At 38.8% G+C, this 26,137-nt stretch overlaps 1 protein-coding gene across 1 annotated transcript in view; it reads left to right on the plus strand.

Annotated features, from left to right (window-relative positions):
* Window positions 1–26,137, plus strand: part of LOC137320648 (low-density lipoprotein receptor-related protein 1-like) — a 57,845-nt gene that overhangs the window by 16,191 nt on the left and 15,517 nt on the right. Inside the window, exons 7-30 of the mRNA XM_067982327.1 lie at window positions 695–1,066; window positions 1,727–1,843; window positions 1,926–2,048; window positions 2,937–3,056; window positions 3,136–3,261; window positions 3,635–3,806; window positions 4,505–4,729; window positions 5,520–5,638; window positions 5,715–5,854; window positions 6,939–7,080; window positions 7,794–7,940; window positions 9,072–9,197; window positions 9,916–10,038; window positions 10,772–11,140; window positions 13,425–13,547; window positions 13,633–13,749; window positions 15,960–16,079; window positions 17,684–17,812; window positions 19,677–19,848; window positions 20,318–20,542; window positions 23,027–23,145; window positions 23,221–23,360; window positions 25,070–25,211; window positions 25,713–25,856. Coding sequence (XP_067838428.1) covers window positions 695–1,066; window positions 1,727–1,843; window positions 1,926–2,048; window positions 2,937–3,056; window positions 3,136–3,261; window positions 3,635–3,806; window positions 4,505–4,729; window positions 5,520–5,638; window positions 5,715–5,854; window positions 6,939–7,080; window positions 7,794–7,940; window positions 9,072–9,197; window positions 9,916–10,038; window positions 10,772–11,140; window positions 13,425–13,547; window positions 13,633–13,749; window positions 15,960–16,079; window positions 17,684–17,812; window positions 19,677–19,848; window positions 20,318–20,542; window positions 23,027–23,145; window positions 23,221–23,360; window positions 25,070–25,211; window positions 25,713–25,856 — 3,852 coding nt within the window. The remainder of the gene's footprint in view (window positions 1–694; window positions 1,067–1,726; window positions 1,844–1,925; window positions 2,049–2,936; window positions 3,057–3,135; window positions 3,262–3,634; window positions 3,807–4,504; window positions 4,730–5,519; window positions 5,639–5,714; window positions 5,855–6,938; window positions 7,081–7,793; window positions 7,941–9,071; window positions 9,198–9,915; window positions 10,039–10,771; window positions 11,141–13,424; window positions 13,548–13,632; window positions 13,750–15,959; window positions 16,080–17,683; window positions 17,813–19,676; window positions 19,849–20,317; window positions 20,543–23,026; window positions 23,146–23,220; window positions 23,361–25,069; window positions 25,212–25,712; window positions 25,857–26,137) is intronic.

The following is a 26,137-nucleotide window of genomic DNA, read 5'->3' on the forward strand; positions in this document are numbered from 1 at the left end:
TAATGTGCTGAAAATGCATTCAAATTCAAGTCTGTTTATTACTGGAGAGCCTGGCCTAGGAGGGTGCTGCAGCAGCATCTGCTGAGTTTGGGGTGGTGGTGGTGGGGGGGGGGGGGAAATGTATGATGGCACATAGTTCTGTCAAGCATCTGTCTCTTGCAATCAAAAATGCTTGGGGATGGGCAGAAACTGCTTGTGCCTGACTGCAGGTGAAACTGACAAGATAACATCACCTGCAAGAAATCCTGCCAGTTTGCCATTCCTGCAAACCATGACATTGCCCACATGATACAGCTTACTTTCTACATCGTTGCAGTAGTAAGACTCATAATGCAGACTTCAGGATAGAAGTCCTGACCTGTTGTACTTTGGCAAAGGAGTGGGGCTTGAGAGATTTCAGTCAAATCTAGTTTGCAGTTCATAGTGGCATTTGCAACAATTGATACTTGTCCAGTCAGTAGCTTGTATCTTGCACTGAGCTTTTAAAATTTACTATATAAAATTAAGTCTCTTGGAGTACACTTGTAGTAAATTTTAATCAAGATTTAGTTATTATACAATTTGTGCACTATAAATTTGATTTGAAGTTTTCCCTCAAATACAGAAAGATGTTTAGGGTTGAGTACCATCAGAAGTAATCCATAGTTTTAAGAATGTGAATAGATTGTAATGCAACTGGTTCTTCCATTTTCAGGCAACCTTACTTGCAGTCCATTAAAGTTTACTTGCTCCAGTGGCAGATGCATTTCCAAAACATTTATCTGCAATGGTGTCGATGACTGTGGTGATGGAAGTGATGAAAAAGGCTGTGCTCCATCTATCTGTGACTCTCATGAGTTTCAGTGTAATAGTTCTGAATGTATCCCCTTGGATTGGGTGTGTGACAACCATGCTGATTGTGCTGACCAGTCTGATGAATCTCCTGACCGCTGTGGGCATAAGCCTTCTCCACCTGTGACCTGCTTGCCTAGTGAGTTCCTGTGTGATTCTGGTGAATGCATTCACAATCACTGGTACTGTGACGGAAGTAGTGATTGCAAAGATGGAAGTGATGAAGCCAAATGTCGTAAGTGTATTTGTATTTTTTTTTCCTTGGGCTATGGAATTCACCCCAAGGTCTAATTGGGTACCTCTTAATTACTAGTTTTTAGCTGTCTATATCCACCTCAATCTGACAGTGGCTGGTGGTAGTTGGGTGCTAAAAATCATGTCTCTAATCCAATAGACTGCCCTCTTGTACTTGGGACTTCTGGATTTAACAAGAATAAATAAGGTTGAGAAGTGAATTCCATTGCTGATATGATTTGGGGGAAAATAAAGCAATGTGGAGCACCTAAAAGACAATGTGATGTTAAAACACAAATTACATCTGACTGTCCAGTGCATAAGTCGAGTAGTTCCAAAATGTTTGCTTCTGAAAGTACTGAACTTGTTCAGAAATTGCCTTCCTTCAAATGAAGAAAAGATGCACCTTTTATAGGTACATTTGTAGTACCTGTAATGTATCCTGACCTATTTTTCTATTTGGCTTCATTTTTGCTTAATGTAGCTTCAATGATGTTCAAACTAATTCAATCCAGTGGGTGCCTTAATTTCAACTTCCAGTAGCTACTAGAGAATATTGTAGATGTTTATGTACAAATTAAATAGTCTCAACTATTTGGATAGTTATGAATATGCTATGATTCACATATTTGTTAAATGTTGAATTGCACTTTCATTTCAGCACCTCAAACATGTAAACCTCACTATTTCAAATGTGGTGATAGCTGTCTTCCTGAAAGTAAGAAATGCAATGATTTTATAGATTGCATTGATGGTAGTGATGAGCTCAACTGTAAGAGTAAGTACACAACTTATGTTCAATGAATATATTTTATTGAGCTCCTTATTTCAAAACTAATTTGAATAATATTCCCCCTCAGCTCTAGAGTGCACAGGGCCTTCTGACTTCAGATGCCAAACTGGAGAATGCATAAATATAACTAAAGTGTGTAACCAGCAACAAGATTGCAGGGACTGGAGTGATGAACCCCTCAAAGAATGTAGTAAGTGCCTTTGGGACTATAAGGGAGGTGCTTCAATTTGGAAAAATTACAGTAAAATAGTCTCACTTGTTTTCAAAAGTGAGACTGAGCATTTGTTTCTCACCCATCAGTTCAAACATTCTAGTACAGGAGATACTTATTTCTTTTGGATTTTTTTAATTAACTTATTCAAAACCTTTCTTCAATGACACATTTCAGGATGCTTACTAAACTGGCAATACAGTATTTCTTGTATAAAACAGCTTTCCAAGTTCTCTGTAGGGGGAAACTGTATTAAGGTTGACCTATTGTTAAAACCTCTTAAGAACATAAGAAATAGGAGTAGACCATCAGGCCCCTTGAGCCTGCTCTGCCATTCAACAAGATCATGGCTGGTCTGTTTCACATGAAATATAGTACCTTGGACTCAAACTTCTGCTTACTTTAAAAGTAAATTTGACCCTGTACACTGGATCTACGTAGACCAGCCACTCAATATTTAAACTGATTAAGAATTGACCACATTAAATTACATCATAAATGCCCCTCCAATGCAACTATTCATGATTGTACTTGATTTCCAATAATGAGATTAAGTAAAGGACCTAGAAACAAATGCCAGGACTAATAGTTTAAAAAGTAAAAGCTTCATTTTTCTTCCACTTGGTAAAGTGACCTCCATTGGTTACAGGTGAAGTTTTTTAAATCGGGGATTACATTTTAGACATGTTAAGAGTTTGATCTACATGTAGAATGCCCATGCCAACTTCAATTTTATACAGTCTGCATATTGGAACTACATCAAAATTGTCTAGTAATAGCCTCAAACTATCTTAAAATGAGTTCTTCAGCTTTGAAGTCACATGGTCAGTATCTTCAGCAGTACTAAAATTACTATTTGTTTCACAGATGTGAATGAATGCTTGGTGAACAATGGTGGCTGTTCTCACATCTGCAGGGATCTTGTCATTGGTTATGAATGTGAATGTCCACCTGGCTTTGAATTGGTTGATAGGAAATCCTGTGCAGGCAAGTTAATTTACTTTCTTTCTCCCTAGAAATTGGCCCAGATCACAAAAGTTGAAGGGATATTTGCTTTTCTTTGCAGATATTGATGAATGTCAAAATCCAGAAACCTGCAGTCAAATTTGCTTAAATTTAAAAGGAAGCTATAAATGTGAATGTCACCAAGGATATCATGTAGATCCATTTGATGGGAATTGCAAGGCTGTAGGCAAGTATAACATTTTGTGAAAGAAGTGTTCAATTAATGGACTATTGACACCAAACCTCTTCTGGTTATACACAATCTACCCCAGTATCTAACATAAATGGAAAGTTGTGCTAAAAATTTCAGAATATTTTCTCCACCACAATCTCCATTATTTAATCCTGACTGCCCTCCACAAAACACCTTCCTTTTCCCCAGGAACACAGTAATCTATCATGGAAAATTTGATCACTCATTCTATATCTGTCCCTACATCTCCAATCGTATTGCCAAATATATAGCCAGCTTTTATTTTGAAGGCACTAACAATATGGCAACAACTACCTTTTTGTAGTACTAGAGGAGTTATTGTTCATATGTTGGTTTCTTCAAACAGGAGAAGAGCCCTGTTTGATCTTCACTAATCGTCATGATATCAGGAAAATCGGATTGCACCACTTGGAATACTCCCTGGTAGTTGACCAGCTGAGAAATGCTGTAGCACTCGATGCTGACGTTGCAGCGCAGAAACTCTTCTGGGCTGATTTGGGGCAGCAGGCAATTTTCAGGTAAGGTTTCTGAAACCCAACAACTAGTCTCCAGTATTACTGCTATTAAACCTGACTCTTCAGTTCAAGATCTTTGTACACTTGTTCATGCTTGTGGCTGAAAATACACTAATGGATCAACAAACACTTGTATTCTACTTCTGGCAACAATTTAAACATGAAATCACAAATTAAATGCTAAATTTCTCATTTTAAAACAAATGTTTCAACAAAAATGTTGGGTGGTTACCCCAGTTAGGTGCACTAACTTTTGTTTCCCCTCATTCTTAATTGGTTTAAGTTATAGGGTCTTGAGGCAAGGGGAAGAAAGGATTGCAAATGAACCTTCTGAAATAACTGTTCAGGATTATTGCACTGCTTGAAATGAGACTTGAGCTAATGACTTCTTTAAGCCATAATTTGTGATGGAACTATGAACTTTTAAACTTCAAAGATACAAAATATTATCTAGTCGAGAGGTCTCAACAGTAATGTGTAGCTCCTGTCTATAGGCTGTGCTCAAGATAAGAATCCATTATAACTGTATAAACATTTTTATTTAAAATATAAATTTCAGTTGGTTATTAAACTTGTTCAAGGTTCCAGTTAATATAAAATTTCTTTTATAGGATCTCTAGGTTCTAATTTGAGTACACTTCATCAAAGTTCAGTTTGAGAATTTTGCTTTTTTAATAGTAACTACTGTGACTTAATTTCAGTAAATCACTGGCTAAACAAGAAGGTACAACAGATATTTTCCAAGCTATCAAGGATGTAGAAATCCCTTCAGGAATTGCTGTAGACTGGATCTACAAGAACATTTATTGGACAGATGTGGGCCTTAAAACACTATCAGTGGCCAACTTTGATGGAACCAAAAGGAAGATCCTCTTTGATACTGATCTAAAGGAACCAGCATCTGTAGTAGTTGATCCACTAACTGGGTAAAGAATTTTTAACTTGTATAATGCAGGGTATCTGCATACCAGCACATTAAAATGAGTTCAGAATCTAAGCTTGCTGCATAGCCAACTTAATGACCGTTTTAGTGGCTAGCATTGCTAGTTACCTAGTCATTGCAAATTGAGGTCATAGTCAAACATTGACTCCTACATGCAAAGTTCATTCTTGCATGTTACTTTTTTTACCCAAACTCTCAAATTATTTACTTTGAAATGGCAGTGCTCCTGACCAAATGGGGGAGGAAAGTAGGCATGCCTTTATCCTGATGGGTGGTGATAGGGGAGGCTTTTCTAAAGCCACTGTTGCTAATGCCATTCTGCTTTATTTAAAAGATACAGGAAGTAGACTTTTTAAAGCAAATTAGTGAACTAATCTGCAAAAGTGTATACTTGTGGTCAATTACATACAGCATTGAGGAAACTCCTTTGTGAGAATAAGGATAAAGAGCTAGAGTGGTACAGATTACTCATGGTTTATATCTGATCTAGAATTGGAGCTTTAATATGCTATAATTCAATTTGGAGTTCTCTCTTTGCTATCCCTTTGAGTGCACCCTGCTCTCTTCCAGTGAGTTTAGATAATACATGTAGACTCTTGTGCCTATTAAATTCACTGAAGGCTGAGTGTTGTCATATGATGTGGGAACTTGCCACACTAGAACCAATAAAGCTTAAAATTCTCCTGAGATTGTAAAATGATTAGGGTCTCCATTTCAACTACAGCAAAGCAGTTTAATTTAACTAAAGCTGGCTCCTCTGTTTGGATTTAAAGGTTTATATACTGGTCAGACTGGGGTGAGCCAGCAAAGATTGAAAAAGCAGGAATGAATGGTGCTGATCGCCAGCTTTTGGTTACCAGCGAGATTCAGTGGCCAAATGGCATTGCACTTGGTAAGTAGACAACTAAAACCTGTTGCAGTGTTTGCATTAGAGCCTTATTTATACATTACTTTAACTTTGTCCATAGACCTTGTGAAAAGCCGTCTCTATTGGGTTGATTCAAAGCTACAATTGTTGTCGAGCATAGACCTAAATGGTCAGGATAGGAGAACAGTGCTGCAGTCTGAAGAATTCCTTGCTCATCCTTTTGCTGTGTCCATATTTGAGGTAAGCTATAATTAATCGATGTTGCAGTGCAAGTAGGGTTGAACTAAAGCAACCTGTGCTTGAAAGATAGCTTAACCAAATTAGTTAGCACTACATTACAGACCATGCTGATACTGAAGCCTTCAGTTCTGAATATGATGGACTGTAAGCAATAGGGTGACTATTGCCTCCAACACCTGAAAGTAGCTAGTGGGTAGAAAGTGCTTTGCGTAGGACTTCATTATCCATTAAATCTGTAAAATGCCACCTTTAAATAGATTTGGGTGGCTTTTAATGCCTCGTGTGCTGGGAAGCAGACCATTTCCTAAATTGTACAGGAACAAAATTAGATAGTCTACTCCTTCAGTTTTTTTATACCTGAATCTATTGCTATAATTCAAATTGGCAATACAATTCTCTCCTGAGCTAGGATTAACTCAAAATTGAGTTAATAAGCATACTCATTCTCCAAGGTTAAGGCTGTTGATTATTTTTTGACCTAGACATTTTCTCTAGGTGCTAATGATGGACTTCAACTTTTATACAAAGTACAGTGCATGTGACCATGACAGCAGCTGTTTTATTAAAAATGCACTCATTCCATTGGCTGCACTAATTTAACATGATTTGTAGCTTCACTTGTCCAATGGTACTTGCAAACTTAAATATACCTAAGTTGAGTCATTCCTAGAGGCCGTTTATATATTTTTTTAAAACTCAGTTGGTTGTTTATAGGTGGAAGTGAAGTTTCTGACTAGATGGTAGAATGTTTACTTTGCATTTTCTTTTGTTCATGGGATGTGGGTGTCACTGGCAAGCCAGCATTTATTGCCCTTGAAGGCAGTGGTGAGCTGCCACCTTGCACCACTGCAGTTTGTGTGGTGAAGGTTCTCCCACAGTGCTGTTGGGAGTGCCAGGATTTTGACCCAGCAATGATTTCTGCTTGTAGACATTTAAATCAAGTCTCCATGGGATGTTAACTGATTAATTATGCATTCAAGTGTGTGGTTATTATTTGGTATGCATGTGCAATCACCAGAGTTGAAAGAAAAGTTTTTTTAGATGAATACCTGACTTGAAATAAGTGAAAATGGTCTTGTTTTAGGATCGTGTCTTTTGGATTGAAGCAGAGAATGAAATCATTTATAGTGCTAATAAGTTCACAGGAGCCAATATGGTGACTTTAGCCTCCAATCTTGATGAACCTCATGATATTATTGTTTATCATGAGTTGATACAGCCATCAGGTAGGAAGTATGAGCTTAACTTTATTTTAAAAGATAAGACTTGCCAATTTTGAATGCTCAATTTCCTCATCAGTTTACAATGGATACTCTGCAGTTCTCAAGTTCTTTAGTTTACCAAACAACCAGTGACATTTCAATGTCACAACTACTGGTTTAGAGAATAGTGACTATCTTAGTCCTTGTTTTATTAAGCTACTCTAATCAATCCTCAGTTTTGTAACTGCTGCCCACCTGACAATCCAGTGAGATGGTGCACTTTCTATTGCCTGATTAATTGGGGTAGTCTTGCCCTTAACCCACCTCCTTTCTTCTACCCCACTATCCAAACATTAGTGGCAAGATGTAAACTGATGTAATTGGCTTTTATAAATTGACTTTGACCAATGACAGACATCAATTTCTAACCTCCATTAACAGCCAAACATAGTGATTGGAAATATCTAGGTTTGTGAAGGTTGTTGTATGATTTACTATTGCTGTTGGCAGTTTTGTAAATTAGAGCCATCTTAAGGTTTCAGTATTGAAAATACAACAGCTCTCAGACTAAAGTAATATTGCCTAATTATGAATTGGCCAATAATCTGATTGCAAAATTTTAATCTAATTGTAGTATCTACTATTCTTGACTAGACTTTGCATTACACTTGGTGCCTTCAATTCAAGTGCAAAACTGTGGACCTCAATTTTGTTAAAATGGACCTTGTTTTCAACAGGCAAAAACTGGTGCAGTGAGAGTTTGAATGGAGGCTGTGAATACCTGTGTCTTCCTGCTCCTCGGATTAGTGTTCATTCATTAAAATACACCTGTGTGTGTCCAGATGGCATGGAGCTGAAGAAAGATAGACAGCAGTGTATAACTGGTAAATATAACTAGCTGGAGGCTTGCTCTCAGCTTATAGTTAGGGTGGGTGCTAGTACCTGTTCCTGGTATACATAAACTAATCTGGAGTCTGTCTCTGTACAAAACCCTCTATCAAATTTGGAATGTGATTGCTGCAGTTAGACACATTATTGAAACAATTTCTTTAGACCTGTGAAAGAGCATGAGCTCAAGATGACCTTGAACTATTTTTAAGGTGATACCCAAAATAGCTAGACTTCCAAAGGCCTCTAGTAAAGGTCTACATAAGGGACTTTTGACAAACTTGTTAGCACATGCTTAGTCAATGCTAACGAACAACTGGTGCAGGGGAAGAAATTGAGGAAATGGAGCAAAATTTGGGATGTTCCTAATAGACAAATTACCTGGAGTCTGTCTTAATGAAAGGTGACTAGTCAGAACTTTAGGGTGCTTGGCAGGGTATGCATCTGGATTAATCTAGTGAGAATTCTGCAGTTTCTTTTTTCTTGTACCTACACTGTTCTCCACTTTACCTTTTTAAACCATATTTAGAATATAAAGTTGCTTTTTAAAACTGCAAATTACCTGAGCCACTAACATCATTCTCAATCAAAATCTAGGAACACTATGGAAGGTAATCAGAATTCTTAGATTATGCATACAAGTAACTTTGATCTTGGAACAATTCATGCCTATGCATTTAAAATATTCTATCAAGCCGAACTCCTTCAAAACATATCTTGTTATGCTACCTTATCAAAGTTCAAGGCAAAGAACTGGTTTAAAGTTCTTTTCCAGGTTGCTCAGTGTTTAGTAAAATAGTCACATGTCAAAGCACAACCAATGATTCCAATGCAGCCAAAGAAACTAGCCTATGAGCCATTTCTTTCCAAGTCTTAAAGTTGAGAGGTGGTCTTGTTCATGTATGGAGTAAATGGTTATGGTTGGATAGCCTAGCACTTGTCTAGATACACCTGAAGAATGTCCATCTGTGCTACTGGAAGGGTGACCAGATAGAATGAGTCCAGCCTGGATATAAATCTTTAATAGAGTAAACCACTCAATTGCTCAGTCACTAATAGGTTACTTTAAAATAAGAGCAATCTGTTTTAAGTAGGAGTTTATTCTAATAAACTATTTGACTTGTTAGCTGGTACCACCACCTGTGGAGCATCAGACTTTGTGTGCTTCAATGGACAGTGCATACCGAGTAAGTGGAAGTGTGATGGTAATGATGACTGTGAAGATGGATCTGATGAAAAGCCAGAACTGTGCTGTAAGTATCTTGTATAAAATGAATGTTCATCTTTTCTTTGACTGTTTAAATTGTGAATAGCCAATAGGATTGGGGTAACATTTAAATTAGAGGCAATTTTCACCTTTACCACCCAGGTGGTAAAGGTAAAAACAGCCTTCCATGTGTATTGATTACAGAACTTGTCCTGTTAAGTTTAGGCAAAAAAAAACTTTAATCGTTATCCCCTTTTTGGATTTGGTGAATACTGCATTAGCTTCCTAAAACTGTTTAAAGTTTTGTACCACATTTTGCTTTTGAACTCATCAATATTAGTAGCCCACTCCCAAAATGGGAGTTGCCACTCTCATGGACATTATTCAGGCAGCCTTGCAGTTGATTTCTAGTAAGTGGTTTATTGGTCACTTAACTCAACTCGCTCTGACTGCAGTGGCTGTTGCTCTGTTACTTTGTTTCCTTTCTTTCCCAACCTTGCTAAAATACTTTTTGTCCTGTTAGTTTTCAATTCTGAAGGGCATACATCCAGAATGTTAACTTGCCTTTCTCTTTACAAATGCAAACTGACCTGTGCATTGCTTTTCTCAGATTTGTACCTTTTTCCTTAATTTCCATATGCTTTGATTGTTCTACCAATGTGCCTGACCATGCTTAATCAGTCAAATCTAGAATGGCCTTATACTTGTATTTCAGTTAGAAAATATTAGGTTTTTAGTGCAGGTGTAATACACTTTTCTTTCAGACATGAGCATCTGTGCTGTCAATGAAATCAGCTGTGACACTGGGTTGCCTAAGTGTATTCCAGTCTCTTGGAAGTGTGATGGTGCAGATGACTGTTATACTGGCAGTGATGAGAATGATTGTGGTAAGGAGATGCCATGCTTATTTCAAGCTAAATATTTTTTACTTTCATGTAGAATTGTTTCCTGCTTCATATTCTGATTTTTATAAAGTGGTCACTAAATGTCACTTAATCATAAAGTTACATTACAGAAGGCATTTTCTGTCCAGCCTGCACCAGCTCTAACAAGTGTATTTTTCTTCTGTGCTTCTCCCCTATCCCCCACAACCAACCACCAGCTCTGAATTATTAGTTTGAGATATACATCCCTTAAGCTATCATGGAGTGTGCTTCCACCATGTCCTAACCTTAATTAATTTTAGAACCTCTTTCCTAATGGCTCCTTTTTTGCCTCAGGTGATCTTAAACTTGTACCCTCCTGATAATTCACTGACAAGTTTTCCTGTACCTTATCAAAAAATCCCCTCTTAATTTTGAACCCCTCTCCCTTGTGAATGGCCAGAGTATTTTGGTAAAGCCTGTGATCCCTCAGTATCTTTCTGATGTCTCGTTCCCCCTTTCTAAAGTAGTGCCCAAAACTGACCAATATTCTAACTGGCATAACCAAGGTTTAGAATTTTTAAAAAATCATACCCATGCTTTGAAGTTATTGATCTTTATAAAATGTTTAAATTGTGCTTCAAAGAAATGCTGTCCAGAGTTGCTTACTGTTGAATTGTTTTTCTGGGAAAGGAAGATGCAATTCCCTCTAGTTTTGATGCCTAATTGTAATATAACCTCAATTGCTGTTTTTCAGCTAATCTTGCTTGCAGTACAGAAGAATTTACTTGTGCTAGCACCAGATGCATTTCAGTGACATTTATCTGTGATGGTAAAGATGACTGTGGTGATGGAAGTGATGAAAAAGACTGCACTCCATCTATCTGTGGCCCACATGAGTTTCAGTGCAATAGTTCTGAATGTATTCCTTTGGGTTGGGTGTGCGACACCAATGTTGACTGTACTGACCGATCTGATGAATCTCCAGTGCATTGTGGTCATATCCTTCCTCTTGTGACCTGTTCTCCTAATGAGATCCAGTGTGATTCTGGTGAATGCATCCACAGTCAATGGTACTGTGATGGTGATACAGACTGCAAAGATGGAAGTGATGAAGTCAACTGTCGTAAGTAGTTCAATGTCTGTTTTTCATGACTTGTACTCATGTAAATTTGCCAGTTGTGACTGGCCTTCCAGTGGGGGAAAATTAAGCAGGTAATTTAACCCCAGCCACCAAGAATACCATTGGGGTGCAACAGTCTCCAATGTAACAGACTTACTAGCCTTCAGAGAGGGGATGTTCTTGAACAGAAGAAAATGTAGGTACTGATTAAATCACTAATTTTAAAGCAGTAAATTTTAGTTTTTGGCTACTGGATTTTAAGGGGTGGGAGGGTAGAGGAAGAGGCTTGAAGTGCAACTGTCCTAGCAAAGTCTTCATCCTTAATCTTTTAATCTTTCTGCATCTGTGCACTTACAATGGACATGAAAAGTTTAATAACACTGCATAGTATCACATCTTGCAGTAATCCATAAGAACAAACCATTTTTTAATGTCAATCCACCTACCTGCAGAATCACCAACATTCAATCCCTTTTACCAAAGTTGATCTAATTGCTTCTTGAAAAATTTATATAGTCTCTAGTAACTTGGCTGTACTTTTTTTTTAGCATTGGACATTTTGCCCAAACTTCTGATTTTATCTTAACTTGTAAAGTATTTAAAAAGCAGAGGGACAATAGTTAATTTTTACACTATCATTTTAAACTTGTTAGGTTTTTTTCTAGAGAAAACCAGTCCATATTCTCTATTCCTCAATTTAAATTCCTGGCATCATCTAATTGTAACTTACTTTTGGGGCAAATTCCAGGACATTAAGAGCCAAACAGCACTATTATTTAAGGACAAATGGAAGAGTAACTTCCAGCAAGCGTGCATGCAGTGTTAAACTTGCAAATCTGGAAGTTGCTGTTTGAGTTTCCCTCATTTGAAAGCTGTGTGGGAAGGGCCTATCAGTGAAATGAATAGACCAGCGTGAAGTTGTTGCACTACCCAGCTGGCAGCAAACTAATCTACACTAGGTTTTTAGGTCTAACTTTTAATGGTATGTTAAGTCTTAATGACTGCCAAACAACCCCTCTGGCATTGAAAATTAACTTTTTAAAAAAATGTGGAGTCTTATTCCTTCTGATTTTTAATTGAATTTTTAAAATTTCTCTATTCAAAATTTCTTTTTTTGTTGCATTCTCTAACTTATATTTTACATCAAATTAGCTGTTGTAGCTTATAATTCCTGGTTCTGACTGCATGGCTTGTCAAGGATGCTTCAAACTGAGGGGACCGAGCCTTTTCCTGATCACAGCTCAGATTTCCAGGAGCAGACACTGCACTTTTTTGCAGCTCACCATTTGTAGGAAGTTCCTGTACTAAAGCCTATTGATGAGCAGGGGTGCTGTTCATTTGCCACTCATAGCAAATTCCAAGCCATCAGCAAAAATTCAGAATTTGCAGATAAAGATGCCCTCATTAAAATCATATTACAAGGAGCAAGAGTCCAGATTGACCCTGGGTGATGGCACTACTTGCTTACTGCACCAATTGGAGTATGGCAGTGTGTGGCATTTCCAGCCTTCTTTGCATGCAAGGCAATCATGCAGTGTTTGAGCCTTTAGTTTCTGCATGAGTCAGTGGCTCAGTCAATGCCAATCTAGAGCTTTTTTTGGATGCCTGCAGGGCTCAACATCAAAGTTCTTATCTTACTGGGTGATATGCCCTAATATTTACAATCATAGTTTTGGAGACAACAGGTTGTGCCTACATATTCAACTCAAACACTTTCTAGGCTGAAAGTTCCCATATGTAGCTAGTAAGTTGTGTTCTTGATCTGTATTTTATCTATTGTACTTTAAGCCATTAATATGAAATTGTGTAAGGGCATTCTGAATCAAAATTCCAGTATTCCCAATTCCAAATTTAAACTGAGAATTTTGTTTTGCAGCTTTAAAACCATTATCTGCATAATTACAAGTTCTCTAAGAATAAAGCCATTTCCCACTCAAATTAAAAGGTCACATTTGAGATGTGACTTTTATTTCATAATTACAAGATTAAAATGTGCCAAATAATGCACTTTGCAGTTGAAAGTTCTTTTGTGCATGTGTCCCAATTGAGGAAGGTAAAGTTTGGTTCACTTGTTTGATGAACCCAGGTCAAAACTGTGTTGACTATAATGGTATGGCCACAATAACTGGCAAAGCTATCCTTGTCAAAGCTAGTCACTGCATTAAACTCCCTCCTTGTACAGCAATGAATTTTCAAATAAATTGAGCTTGGTCAGTGAAGTACATCTATAAATTGTATTACTGTGCTAGGAATGAATTGAACATTGCAGATTGTCTTTGATTTTTAGCTCCTCTAACATGTGGTCCAGATGACTTTCAATGTGGTGATGGTAGCTGTATCCTTAGAAGTAAAACATGTAACGGATTTAGGGACTGTACTGATGGCAGTGATGAGGTCAACTGCAAGAGTGGTAGGTTTATAATCCACTAAAATAACACCACACATTTAGGTCTTTTTCAGAGCTTTTTACATTGCTTATTCTCTCCTGCAATTAGAATGTACAGGACCCAATGACTTCAAATGTCAAAGTGGAGAATGCATAAATAAAACCAAAGTATGTAATTGGCATCGGGATTGCAAGGATTGGAGTGACGAACCTCTCGGACAATGTCGTAAGTGGTTTTAGATAGGCCTTGTAGCCGCATTAATTTTTGAATACTTGCTCTGAATTTCCCCCAACTTCATGTTTGAATCTCACCAGTTAGGATACCCCTGCCACTACATTGAAACAGCCCTAATCCAAGTCAGAGCGATATCGTCTGACAGTGGTGCACTATCCTGCCTCGTTCTTCTCTACCTCTTCATAGCCTTTAACACTGTCCACACCATCCTCCTCCATTGTCCAACTTGGTAAGACTGCCATCACTTGGTTCTATTCTTGCCTATTCAATTGCAGTTGGAAAATATCTAGCAATGGCTTCTTTCTTCCCCTGCATGGTTGCCTTGAGCTCCCAAGGATCTACTCTTAGTCTCCTTCTATTAGCCACCCTTTGGCAACATCATCCAAACACATGAGGGTCAGGAACCACATGTCTGATGTCCAGCTCTACCCACCTCTTCACCTCTTGACCCCTCCACTGCCTCTGATATCTGACTGCTTGTCCTGATTGAGCTGCAGTTTCCTCCAGTGAAACATTGGGAAGACAGAAGCTGCCATCTTCAGGCCCTGCCACAAACACCATACCTTTTTTGACACCAGTTCCCACATTTCCCCAGTCAGTTTAACCAGATAGGATGTTGAAGTTCTAACAATTTGACCTCCAAACTGAGCTGCTGACCCATATCCCCTCCCATCAGAAAACCTACTTGCACCTCTGCAACATCACCCACCTCCTGATTCTGCCTCAATCAATCTGCTGAAACCCTCATCTGTGCCTGCCACCTCACAGACTCGACTATTCCAATGCTCTCCATAAATTTCAGCTCATTCAAAACTCTGCATGTATCGCACCAAGTCCCACTCACCCCTGTGCTTACTGACCTACATGAACTCCTTGTCTCCAATACTAACATTTTCATCCTTATGTTTAAATCCTGTTATGGCCTCGCCCCTCCTTATCTCTAACCTTTTCCAGCCCTACAGACCTCCACATTCCACTGAATTTGGCCTCTTGTGCATTCTCCACTCTATTGATGGCATGTTTTCAGATATCTAGGCTATAGCTGCTGGAATTTCCTCTACCTCACAGTCAGTCTTCCTTTAAGATCATTCTTAAAACCCACTTTGACCGAGCTTTTATAGTGTCTCTATTCTGATGCAAGTTTTTGTTGTAGCTAGGCCATGAACCTTAGTGAATTCCATTTGGTCCTCTTGCCACTTTATGAATCTTAATAAACAATGGGGCATAGGTGCAGCTGGCCAATGAGATCCCTGCAATTGTCACCTTTTTAGCATTGATTGAAACTGACAACCTGCAGTTTCCTTTTTTGTCCTCACAATGAACTTGTAATCTCCCTCACTGCATTTTTATAGTGTGCATCATTATTGGCATCTGGTTTCCCCTTAACTTCCTAGGAGTCCAATAATTAAATGGGCTGGGACTTTCAGCCCCTCTTTATTAAGCTCACACTTCACAGGTTCCTGCCCATTTTTTTTAAACATGCTCCTGATTTTGTGTAGGGAGTTCTCTAAGACAACCCACTGAAGTGGGATAGCATCACATTCATTTAATATTGCTTGTATGAAGCCAAACAATTCAACTGACTGAGCTTGCCTATTACTGTCTATTTGCCTTATTGTGGAATAAAGTCTTGTGATTCAAACCAAACCTGATCTAGTGTTCACTCTGCCTGCTTTCAAAGGTTGAAGAAATGTGCAAAAGACAAGGGGTCTATTGCCAATATACAAAAAATATAGGATAGGGGAGTAAACTGTCACTCCACTTTTAGGAGTAACTGATGCCATTACATAAGGTTCTGTGGAAAATCTGAATTTGTAACAAGGTCATCAACAAACATACAAAATCGAGATAATTGATTCTGGCAGTAATGAGCATGGCTACAGCAAAGATTGAAAGCAAGACCCTATTTTTCAATGTTCCTCTTGGGTAACTAAGTTTGAAATTGCATTAGATATTTAAATGAAATGTGTAAATTACCATAAAATAACTAGTGACAAGGATTTTTTTCATAGCTCTGATTACTTAATCTTTGTCAAATTTCTGAACTAGATTATATAGTTGCCCCTCATTCAGAAAATATACAGAACCCTTTAAAGGATCTGTAAATGTTCTTACTCAATTTTATAAAGGACTATTGTTTGGAGAAATGCATGGATTAGTCTGGGAGATTAAATAATGAAGTTACTTTTTTTTTTCTCCAGACCTAAATGAATGCTTAATGAACAATGGTAATTGTTCTCACATCTGCAGAGATCTTGTCATTGGTTATGAATGTGATTGTCCTGCTGGCTTTGAATTGATTGATGGAAGAACCTGTGGAGGCAAGTTAACTGACTTCAAAAGAAGCAAGGGACCCATCACCATATTGGCATTTACTACTGACCACAAAATACTATGAAAGGAAGGAGATTTTTAGGCAATTTAGAGTTTTGCAGTAGTCAGAATCCTAATTTTTAGGAAGGTGTGGGTGGGGTGGGGGCTCTTGACTATCCCAAAGAGCCAGGCAATGATAATGTCCAACTAGGGAGCCTAAAAACACCTCCCCATCATATTCAGTGGTGTTGTAGAGTCCCCACCAACATCTTGAAGGTCACCATTGACCAGAACCTCCACTGGACCAGCCACAAATGCTGTGGCTACTAGAGGAAAGGCTGAGTATTCTGCAGTGAGTGGTTGATCTCCTGACTACCCAAAGCCCCTCCTCCAGTTGTGTGTACTATCTATAAGGACACACTGCAGCTACTTGCTAAGGCTTGGGCAGTACCTTGCAAACTCATGTCCTCCATCACCTCTAAGTAACAGGTGCATGGGAACACAATGCTTCCAATTGCACACCATCCTGAGTTGTGTGTTTGTATATATATATTGCCCTTCATCAGTCAAAATTCTCAACTTGCATTTATACAACACCTTTAATGTATTAAGTCACAAGGTGCTTCAGTGTTGTCAAACAAAATTTGACACTGCCACGTAATGGAGGCATGACTGAGGGTTTTACCAGCGGATGAGATGCAGTGGGATGGAGATGGGCACTGTTAGAGGTGGAAGTAGGTGGTCCTGGTGATGGAATGGATGTGGTTGATGCTCATCTCTGGGTCAAATAGAATGCTAAAGTTGTGAACTCACTTGTTCAGCATCAGTGGCCAGGGAGAGGGATGGAGTTGGTTAGGGAATGGAGGTTGTGGCTGGACCAAAGACAATGGCTTTGGTCTTCCCAATATTTAGTTGGAGGAAATTTTCTCATCCAGTACTGGATGTCAGACAAGCAGTGAGACAAATCAGTGGAGGGGTGGTAGCGCTGGGTCAGTGTATGTGCGGAACTTGAAATAAAAACAGAATGCTGCAAAAGTTAATGAGGCAGCATCTGTGGAGGAAAAACAAGTCTAAGACTCTTTCAGAACTGGAAGTTAAAGTTTTTAAGCAAGTGCAGAGCTGGGGGGGTGGGAAACTGTTTTTGGATGATGTTGCTGAGGAGCAGCATGTAGGCAGGGCTGGTGGTGACAGTGCCTCAAGGATAGATCCTTGGACCCCAGAGGAAAGCAATTCTCTGATTACTTAAGATTGTGGGAGCACCTTCACATGGACTGCAGTGATTCAAGAAGGCAGCTCACCACCATTTTCCCAAGGCAACTAGATGGGTGAGTTTGGAGATGTTAAAATTCATCCATGACTGTTATCCTAACATGAAAAAGGAAGGATGCAGTATTGAATTGTGTAATGAAGTAAGATAATTAAGTGATCTGAAGGTTGATGAGCACTTTGGGAAGTAATGACCAAACCTAATTAGGGTCACATTGAAATTAGTACCCCAAGGTAAGTGGACTTTCAATTAGCTAGTTTGTGATATGACAAGGAATCTAGTCTAGATTTATTAGCTGGGAAAGTGCAGTTCAAGCTGTCTGCCTTATTCACGATTTTTTTTCAGATATTGACGAATGTCAAAATCCTGGAGTCTGCAGTCAAATTTGCATTAATTTAAAAGGAAGTTATAAATGTGGATGCTTTGCAGAATATCACATGGATTCAATGAATCAAGTTTGCAAGGCAGTAGGAGGCAAGTACAACATTTCCAGAAATGACAACTCTCCAACTGAATATAATGAAGTGGTTTTTTGAGATACATTTTGAGGCCGTCTTCTGCCACCCTAAGTGGCTTCACTTGATATGTCAGAAGTGGAAATTTTAAAAAAATTGTTCAAAGGCTGAAGTAGGGGAAGGTAATTGACTAGTAGTGCAGCAAGGAATGCTTCTCTAGGGCTGTTGAAGTTTTTTTGTGCTGCACCTAGCTTGGAAATGCTTGTTGACATCAAATGCCTGAATTGAGATTCATGCATAAGCATCTCACTGTCAACTTTTAAAGAAAAAGTTGATCTGTGCTTTTTCCATTCTTAACCTAAGGACGTCAATAGCATTGTGCCTGCCCCCACCAAACACACTGCTTCAGTTACTACCACAGATTAGGAATTGACATGGGACATTTCTAACCTGCATGGGTCAATAACATACCAGACTAGGCACTTTCCAATAGTCCATTCACTGATCATTGGCAGGATTAATAATTTGTCTGGTCTTGAAATTTGTAGACTATATGCAAGATTTAAACACCCTTTTATATAGGAGGGTAGAACAAAGAACTTAAATTATGTAATTGGGCAGACAAAATTTAGTATGAGCACAGGTTAAATATTGTGGAACAGTCAGCACAAGGAGTGTCTCAGGAAATTGGCAGCAATAGTAAACATCATTCTTTGTCCAGACAATGACAAAACTTTTTAAAAAATAACAAGGCACTAAAATGCCAGTCTACAGGCATTACACTGCTTTTTACAAGCACTAGTCAGGCCATACTTAGAACACTAGTATTGGTAACCACATCAAGATATTTTCATTAGAATGGGTATAATGAAGTGTACAAGGGTGAGCTGGGAAAAAATCAGACTTTGGGAAAAATGAGCCTCTGGGTTATATATGGCATAGATAAGGTAAACATGGATTATTGCTTAAACATGTCTAGGATAAGGGCATTGATGGAAATTGGTAATATATTCTGACAGGAAGAGAAGGGAAAAATGTATAGATTTTGTAGAATCTAGTAAGCAAGTTAGTGGATGTAAATTTGATGCAGTGAAGGTTACTGTAATGGATTGATAAACTTTGGAATGTAGTTTTTACTCATGTGTTGTAGAGGCTAGAAAAAGGATTCATTACTGATCTGTTGAACACTTTCTATATTTAAAAAAAAATCTCCAATTCTATGGTGCACTGCATCAAAGGATGCATATTCCTGGAAATTGAATGATCCTAGTGCCTTGAACTGTTCTTGATGGGACCAACATTGCCATAAAATTTCTTGGAAGTAATGTTTCACTTTTCCTGAATCATGCTAGCTGCCCAAATGGAAAATGAGCACATGTCTGAAATGCAGCTGTTATGCTCCCAACAACATTACAATTGATTATGTTGACTTAAATATTTAAAACCAAGAAGCTGGGTGTTGGCATACAAGGTAATAATTCCCTATTCATTTTAACTTGTCAAATCTGAGGAAAAAACACTTCAAGCAAGTGGAGGTTTTTATCTTAATGCATAATGTACCCTGAACACTCTGCTCCAGTGCAATGTAGATGTTAGCACCAATCTTGCCATTGTGAATGAAGGAATGTAGAAACTGAAGGGAAAGCGATAACTGAAGATATCTACCTCACAGGTTGCACAGAATTTTTAATATTGGGTCTAAATGGTAATAGCTGTCATGTGTTTAGCTTTTGGGCTATAGATATAGTGGGTCAAGAATAAAGCTATTAAATGTTAAAGGCTGTTCCTGAATTTGCCTTCAAAAAACCTATGAAATTTAAGTATGGAGATTGATCCTTAAGCATTTTGTTCTTCTAAAACCATGTAAATATGATCTTTCATAGGCAAAGAACCTTATTTGATCTTCACTAATCGCCACGATATCCGGAAACTAGGACTACGTCACCAAGAGTACACCCAGGTCGCTGGGGAGCTCAGAAATGCTGTAGCACTGGATGCTGACATTGCAGAACAGAGAATCTTCTGGGCTGATTTGGGCCAGCAGGCAATTTTTAGGTAATGAATCCTGCATTATACCAGTGCAGATTGTAGTACTGAAATTCTGCCTTTCCAATAGCTGCCTTGTTCATGGAAGATTGGTACTACCTTGGGTAATATGTTCATGTACTTGTTTTGGCTAACATGAGTTAGCAGTCAACACTCTTTAACTGATCTTAATTGTGTTGCATTAGGAATGCATAAATGTTATCTTGGGCTGCAAAAACCTATTTGGAACTTTCAACCATCTCTCAAGCATCTAATTAAAAGATTTTAAAGTTTGCCTGTTTTTGGTTTGATGTATTCCAACAGAGATCCCATATTACAGCAATACTTCATTTTGTGCATGTAAAATCTAACAGATTTGTTAAATGAGGAGGAAAGGCACAATTCAGCTTATGGTTTTAGTAGTGAGAACTTCAAGTGCTGAAGTTCAAATCTAGTATAGTTGATCTAACCAAATTTGGCCATCTTTGTTTTTCCTCAGTTTATCAATGTATGACCAGAAAAGCACAGCTGGTGTTTCTAGAGTTCTTAAGGATGTAGATATTCCTATGGGAATTGCAGTGGATTGGATCTACAAGCACATCTACTGGACTGATTGTGGTACTAAAACTATATCAGTGGCTACACTTGATGGAACTGCAAGAAAGACTCTCTTTGACACTGACCTAAGGGAACCAGCTTCTGTGGCAGTTGATCCATTAACTGGGTACTGAATTTTACCTTGTACAGTACTGAAGCTTGTTAGCATTTATAAAATAGTGCATCCTGTATTGTTGTCCAAATGTGTGATGGGCAGGTGAGATTATAGGAAGAGATGGGATGTTGAGGTAGGCTAATCTCTAGCTAGAATTGACCAGTGATGTTTAAATGATTAGGCTGTTCTACCTAGTTCAACTCTTTGGTAAAACACTGAGGCCTAGCATGCCTGTGCTGGCTCTTTGAAAGCTATCCAATTAGTCCCATTGCACTTTTTTCTTCATGTATTTATCTAATTCCCTTTTGAAGGTTACTATTGAATCCACTTCCACCACCCTTTCAGGCAGTGCATTCCAGATCAATGCAACTTGCTGTCTTTAAGTTTCATGTTACCAATCCTTCTGTCACTGGAAACAGTAAATAAGGAGAAACTATCAACAGTTCATGATTTTGAACACCCAGCAAATCTTTCCCCTTAACCTCTTCTAAGGAAAACAACCCCATCTTCTCCAGTCTCTACATAACTGAAGTCCATTATCTCTGGTACCATTCTGGTAAATCTTCTCTACATCCTCTAAGGCCTTGACATCCATTCTAAAGCATGATTCCCAGAATGGAACACAAACTCCAGTTGAGGCCTAATCAGTGTTTCATATAAAGGTTAAGCATAACTGCTTTGCTTTTGTACACTCTACCTTTTCATTCATGGGATGTGGGTGTTGCTGGCAAGGCAACACTATTGCCCTTGAAGGTGTTGGTGAACCACCTTTAACTGCTGCAGTCTGTGTGGTGAAGGTTCCCCCACAGTGCTGTTAGGTAGGAAGTTCCAGGACTTTGATCCAGCAATGATGAAGCATATGGGATCCTGGGCTTAAGCCTTCTCAATTTGTCTTGCCACCTTCAAAGATTTGTGTATATGCACCCCCCCCCCCCAGTCCCTCTGTTCCTGCACTCCCTTTAAAATTGTACCATTTAGTTTATATTGCCTACTAAAATGCATCACTTCACACTTGTGTTAAATTTCATCTGCATGTGTCTGTCCTCCTGAAGTCTGTTACTATCCTCCACATTGTTTATTACAATGCAGAGTTTCATGTCATCTGCCAACTTTGAAATTATACCTTGTATTCCAAGTCATTAATATATCACAGCAGTGGTCCTAAATACTGCCCCTGGGAAACCCACTGCATACTTCTCTTCGAAAAACAACCATTCACCATGACTCTGCTTTGTCTCCTAGCCAATTTTGTATGCACACTGCCACTTTCCCTTTAATTCTTCAAATCAAATGTCATTTTATAGTCCATATGCACATCGTCTGCACTACATTCATCAACCCTCTGTTACTTCATCAAACTCAAATTAGTCAGGTGCTACTTTCATTTATTAGCCCACATTTTTCCAAGTGACAATTAATTGTGTCCTGGATTATTCTCATTTCCTCACTAACACTAGGTCGACTGGCCTGTAATTACTGAGTTTATCCCTCTTTGAACAGTGGTGTAACATTTTCAGTCCTCTGGCACCATCTCCATAACTAAGAGGATTGTGGGCCAGAGCCTCTGCAATTTCCACCCTTGCTTCCCTCAGTAGCCTAAGATGCATTCCATCTGGACTGGGTGACTTTACTACTTTGAGTACTGGCAATCTTTAGTACCTCCTTGAGATATAGATATCCTTTTACTGCTACAATGGCAGCAGCCTCTTTAGTGAATACAGATGCAAAGTATTCACTTAGTATCTTAGCCATGCCCTCTGCCTCAAGTGTACTGTTTGTTTTTGGTCCTACTCTAAGACTTGAGTTTCCTTTTGTTAGCTGCTAATCTATTCTCATACACCCATTGCCCCTCTTATTCCCTTGATCTCTGTACCTTTTTTCATCTAAACACTTTGCCTTCCAGGAAAACTACAGGAACAATTTTGTTTCTCTTGCTAAATGTTTTGACACTTTTTTTTTAATGGTGAGGAAAGATAAGGGCAGTCATATCAATTAAGTTTGCATGAACTCTAAGACTGAATGATGCAATGGATTTAGATGGCCTTTCACTACTGGTTCAAATTCAACCCAGACTAATTGGATGGAAGTCTTTGGCTATGGGGGTCCTATGTGAACAGCTGGGACAGTTGCCATCCTACTGATTACAGAACCTATGAACACAATTAGTTGTCATTGGAGCCATTTAGAAAATGTCACACTGGTGCAGTACAGACAGGATGCTTTTGTTGTGCTCTGGGGCTGAATAGTTTTTTCAATCCAAGTACTAGGCTTGGTGCTGACATTGGGTGCCTGAAAGTGTTCTGGTTTCCCCCAGCATTACCTTCCCTCCATTTTATATTTAAAACTTGTATTAAATTTTGTTTTAATTTTATGCTCAGTCTATACAGTGCATGCTGTAGTGCAAAAGTTAATTGGCTTAAAAGTAGTTTCTGCTCATCTTGAGACTTGATTCAGGGTGATGCCTTTTCACTAAATGGTGACCTTGGCTTTTAATAGGTTTATTTACTGGTCCGATGTGGGCGAACCATCAGTCATAGAAAAGGCAGGAATGAATGGTGTTAACAGGCAGCTTTTGGTTACCAGAGAGATTCAGTCGCCAAATGGTATTGCACTTGGTAAGTGGACTATTAACTTTTCTCCTTCCCCGTTTTCCAAATTAGAGTTTGGTTAATAATCAACTTTTTCCATAGATCTTGTGAAAAGCCGTCTCTATTGGGTTGACTCCAAGCTGCACACGTTGTGCAGCGTAGACATCAATGGACAAGACAGAAGAACAGTGCTTTTCTCCCATGAATTCCTTGCTCACCCTTGTGCAGTCTCAGTATTTGAGGTAATTATCATTTGTTGATCAAATCATGTGACTTGCTTATTGTACTTAAGGATTTTGGGCATACTTAATGGAAATGTTGTACTAAAAAATCTGCAATATATTTTGATCACTGCTGCAGGAAACGACAGCTTCCTGTATCATGAGTGGTTATGCCACAACCCAGCTATCTTTTTGATTGTGTTCTTGTCCTTAAGGACAAACATTTCTTTAATCACCCAGTAATGCAATGTCTGCCTAGATCCAAGCTTAACTACTTTGTGCCAGTAAACCTTGGTCTTAGCACTACATAATGTTCAGCTTTACCACCAGAGGCAGTAGTAAAAGGTTAATTTTTCCTGCTTGTAGCTGCAAAAAGGCATTTTCAGTCATGACTGACTTTCATTGCCTGTAATTTAATTTTGTGCAATCCTACCAGTTATTTAGGTGTCACTCCTTGAAACTCTCTGCTAAAAGTGGTGCCTGCTGGTATTTTGCATACTTTGTCCAAATTATAGATTAATATTCAAAAGAAGCAAAGCTCTTGCACTAATTTCCTACTAAAACCTACAACTCTTGTTACATCACTGACTTCAACAACTTGCATGTATTTGGTGCTTTTCAGGGCTTTTTGGCCGTTTTCAACAAGGGATTTGGAAGTTACTTTGAATACACAGCTTTTTTGAAAAAAAGCTGTTGTGGGTGGTTAAGATGCTAATTCACAGCTTCAGTTCTTAGACTGTAAACCAGTTCTTCACCTGCTCTACAGTTGCAAAACACCTCAGCAATTGATTAGAAAGCCTATGCTTTTTTCCTGGCTATGAACAGGCTAGGACACAGGCTCGCAGCGAGCAGCATGAAACAGGATGCTGTGCATGCAGGCAGCCTAGTTTTTAGCAAATAATTGTGCACAACTTAAACATTTCCAATGTGACTCAACCACATAAAATTGTTGGTTTTGGCCTTCCTCCTGTTGGTGGGTGGGGAGAGAAATGTCAATTCATCCTGGGCTTAATGGTGGGCAACCTTATGCAGTAGATGTGAGTGGAGTATAGACCAGAAGCTAGCAGAGATTGCTGCTGTTTCTAGACCAAAAACTGTTCATCTGGTCCCTGGATCAGGATTGTAGCTCTGTGGGGCAGTGTACTACTCCTGGGCTAAGGATATGTTCAGCTCAAGCAATAAATTTAGCTAAAAAGTTACTTTTGCAGTGTCTGGCAGGCTGCTACTAATCCAGTAGTCAGTCCCAGGTAATCCAGATGAGCTTCCTGTTGATGGAAGCAGCAGGCACATGAAGGATGGAGCAATAGGTGGACAATGGGCAATATGGTCTAGAGCAGGTAGCTTTAATGTATAGATTAAATTAATATCCACTAATCAAAGTGCAGAGACGAGGGGTAGGGATGATAGATGGGGTTGGAAAGGAGACTGGTGGGGAACTGCCAGCCAGGTTCCACCTTGGACAGAAAATGGGTTGGAAAATATAAATGGGAACAAAAGCAGAGACAAATTGAGCAGAATGCCCAAAGATGCACGTACCTGATTTAGATTTCAATCTCCCATTAATAGTGCATCTTGATGTCTTTGTTTGTGGCAAGTATGGCCAATTCATTGCAGTATACAGCACATAATGGTCTTGTAAATCCCAGGCAAGGATCAAAGTGAATTGTTTTTGTCAGTTGACTGTATTTACCCTGAAATATGAAAATTGGTCTTGTTTCCACTTGTTCCAGGATCAAGTATTCTGGACTGATGAGAGACACCAAGCCATTTATGGAGCTAACAAGTATACAGGAGCAGATTTGGTGACATTAGCTTCCAACCTTAATCAGCCTCAAGATGTCATTATTTATCATGAGTTAATGCAGCCATCTGGTAGGAAGTCTGGCAAATCGTTTTAATAGTTGTAGCTTGCTTTTTAGGAAAGTAAGATTTTGGTATTGCTTCTGTTTCCTCCAATATCTATCTTTAACAATTGTGCTTATAGGATAAATAACTGCTGCATGTAGACTATTCAATGGCTGAAGGTCAGCCATTTCAGTGCTGCTGTAGAACTAGTACTAAACTAATTGTTGCTTACACTCCAGTTTCTGAACAGTGTGTAGAAACTAATCCCACTTGTATAGAATGAATATTTGTCCTCTACAGCTACCTTGTTTGTTGAAATTTCATCTGTACACTCTAATTGGAATTTTTAGATCCCACTACAAAACTTATCCATCAATTGTAGAATTTGAGCCACACTGAGAACTTTGAATTTTTGTAGTATCCAATAAAATTGGGGCTTCCACCAGAGATGTTTGATTCAGTTTATTGAGGACCTCTTGTGGGGTTTTGTCTGAATTTCTGACTTTTAAAAACTTGTATTCTTAACAGGCAAAAACTGGTGCAATGAGAAATTGAAAAATGGAGGCTGTACATACCTGTGCCTTCCTGCTCCGCAGACTAGTCAGTTGCCAAAATACACCTGTGTGTGTCCGTCTGGAATGGAACTAGAAGATGGAAAGCAGTGTAGATCAGGTAAGTGTTGGTTTGAAGTTTGTTCACTGCTGCAGTGGGGAAACTTAACATAGGTTATAAATGGGAGGTGAGTTTAAAGATTGTTGCATGACTATATTGAAGTAGATCCCAAATCTTTTTTTATTCATTAATGGGATGTGGATGTTGCTGGCAAGGCCAGCATTTACTGCCCATCCCTAATTGCCCTTGAGAAGGTGGTGGTGCAGTCTGTGTGGTGACTGTTTTCCCACAGTGCTGTTAGGAAGGGAGTTCCAGGATTTTGACCCAGTGACTATGAAGGA

This window comes from Heptranchias perlo, chromosome 4, assembly GCF_035084215.1.
Source record: "Heptranchias perlo isolate sHepPer1 chromosome 4, sHepPer1.hap1, whole genome shotgun sequence".
NCBI lineage: Eukaryota > Metazoa > Chordata > Chondrichthyes > Hexanchiformes > Hexanchidae > Heptranchias > Heptranchias perlo.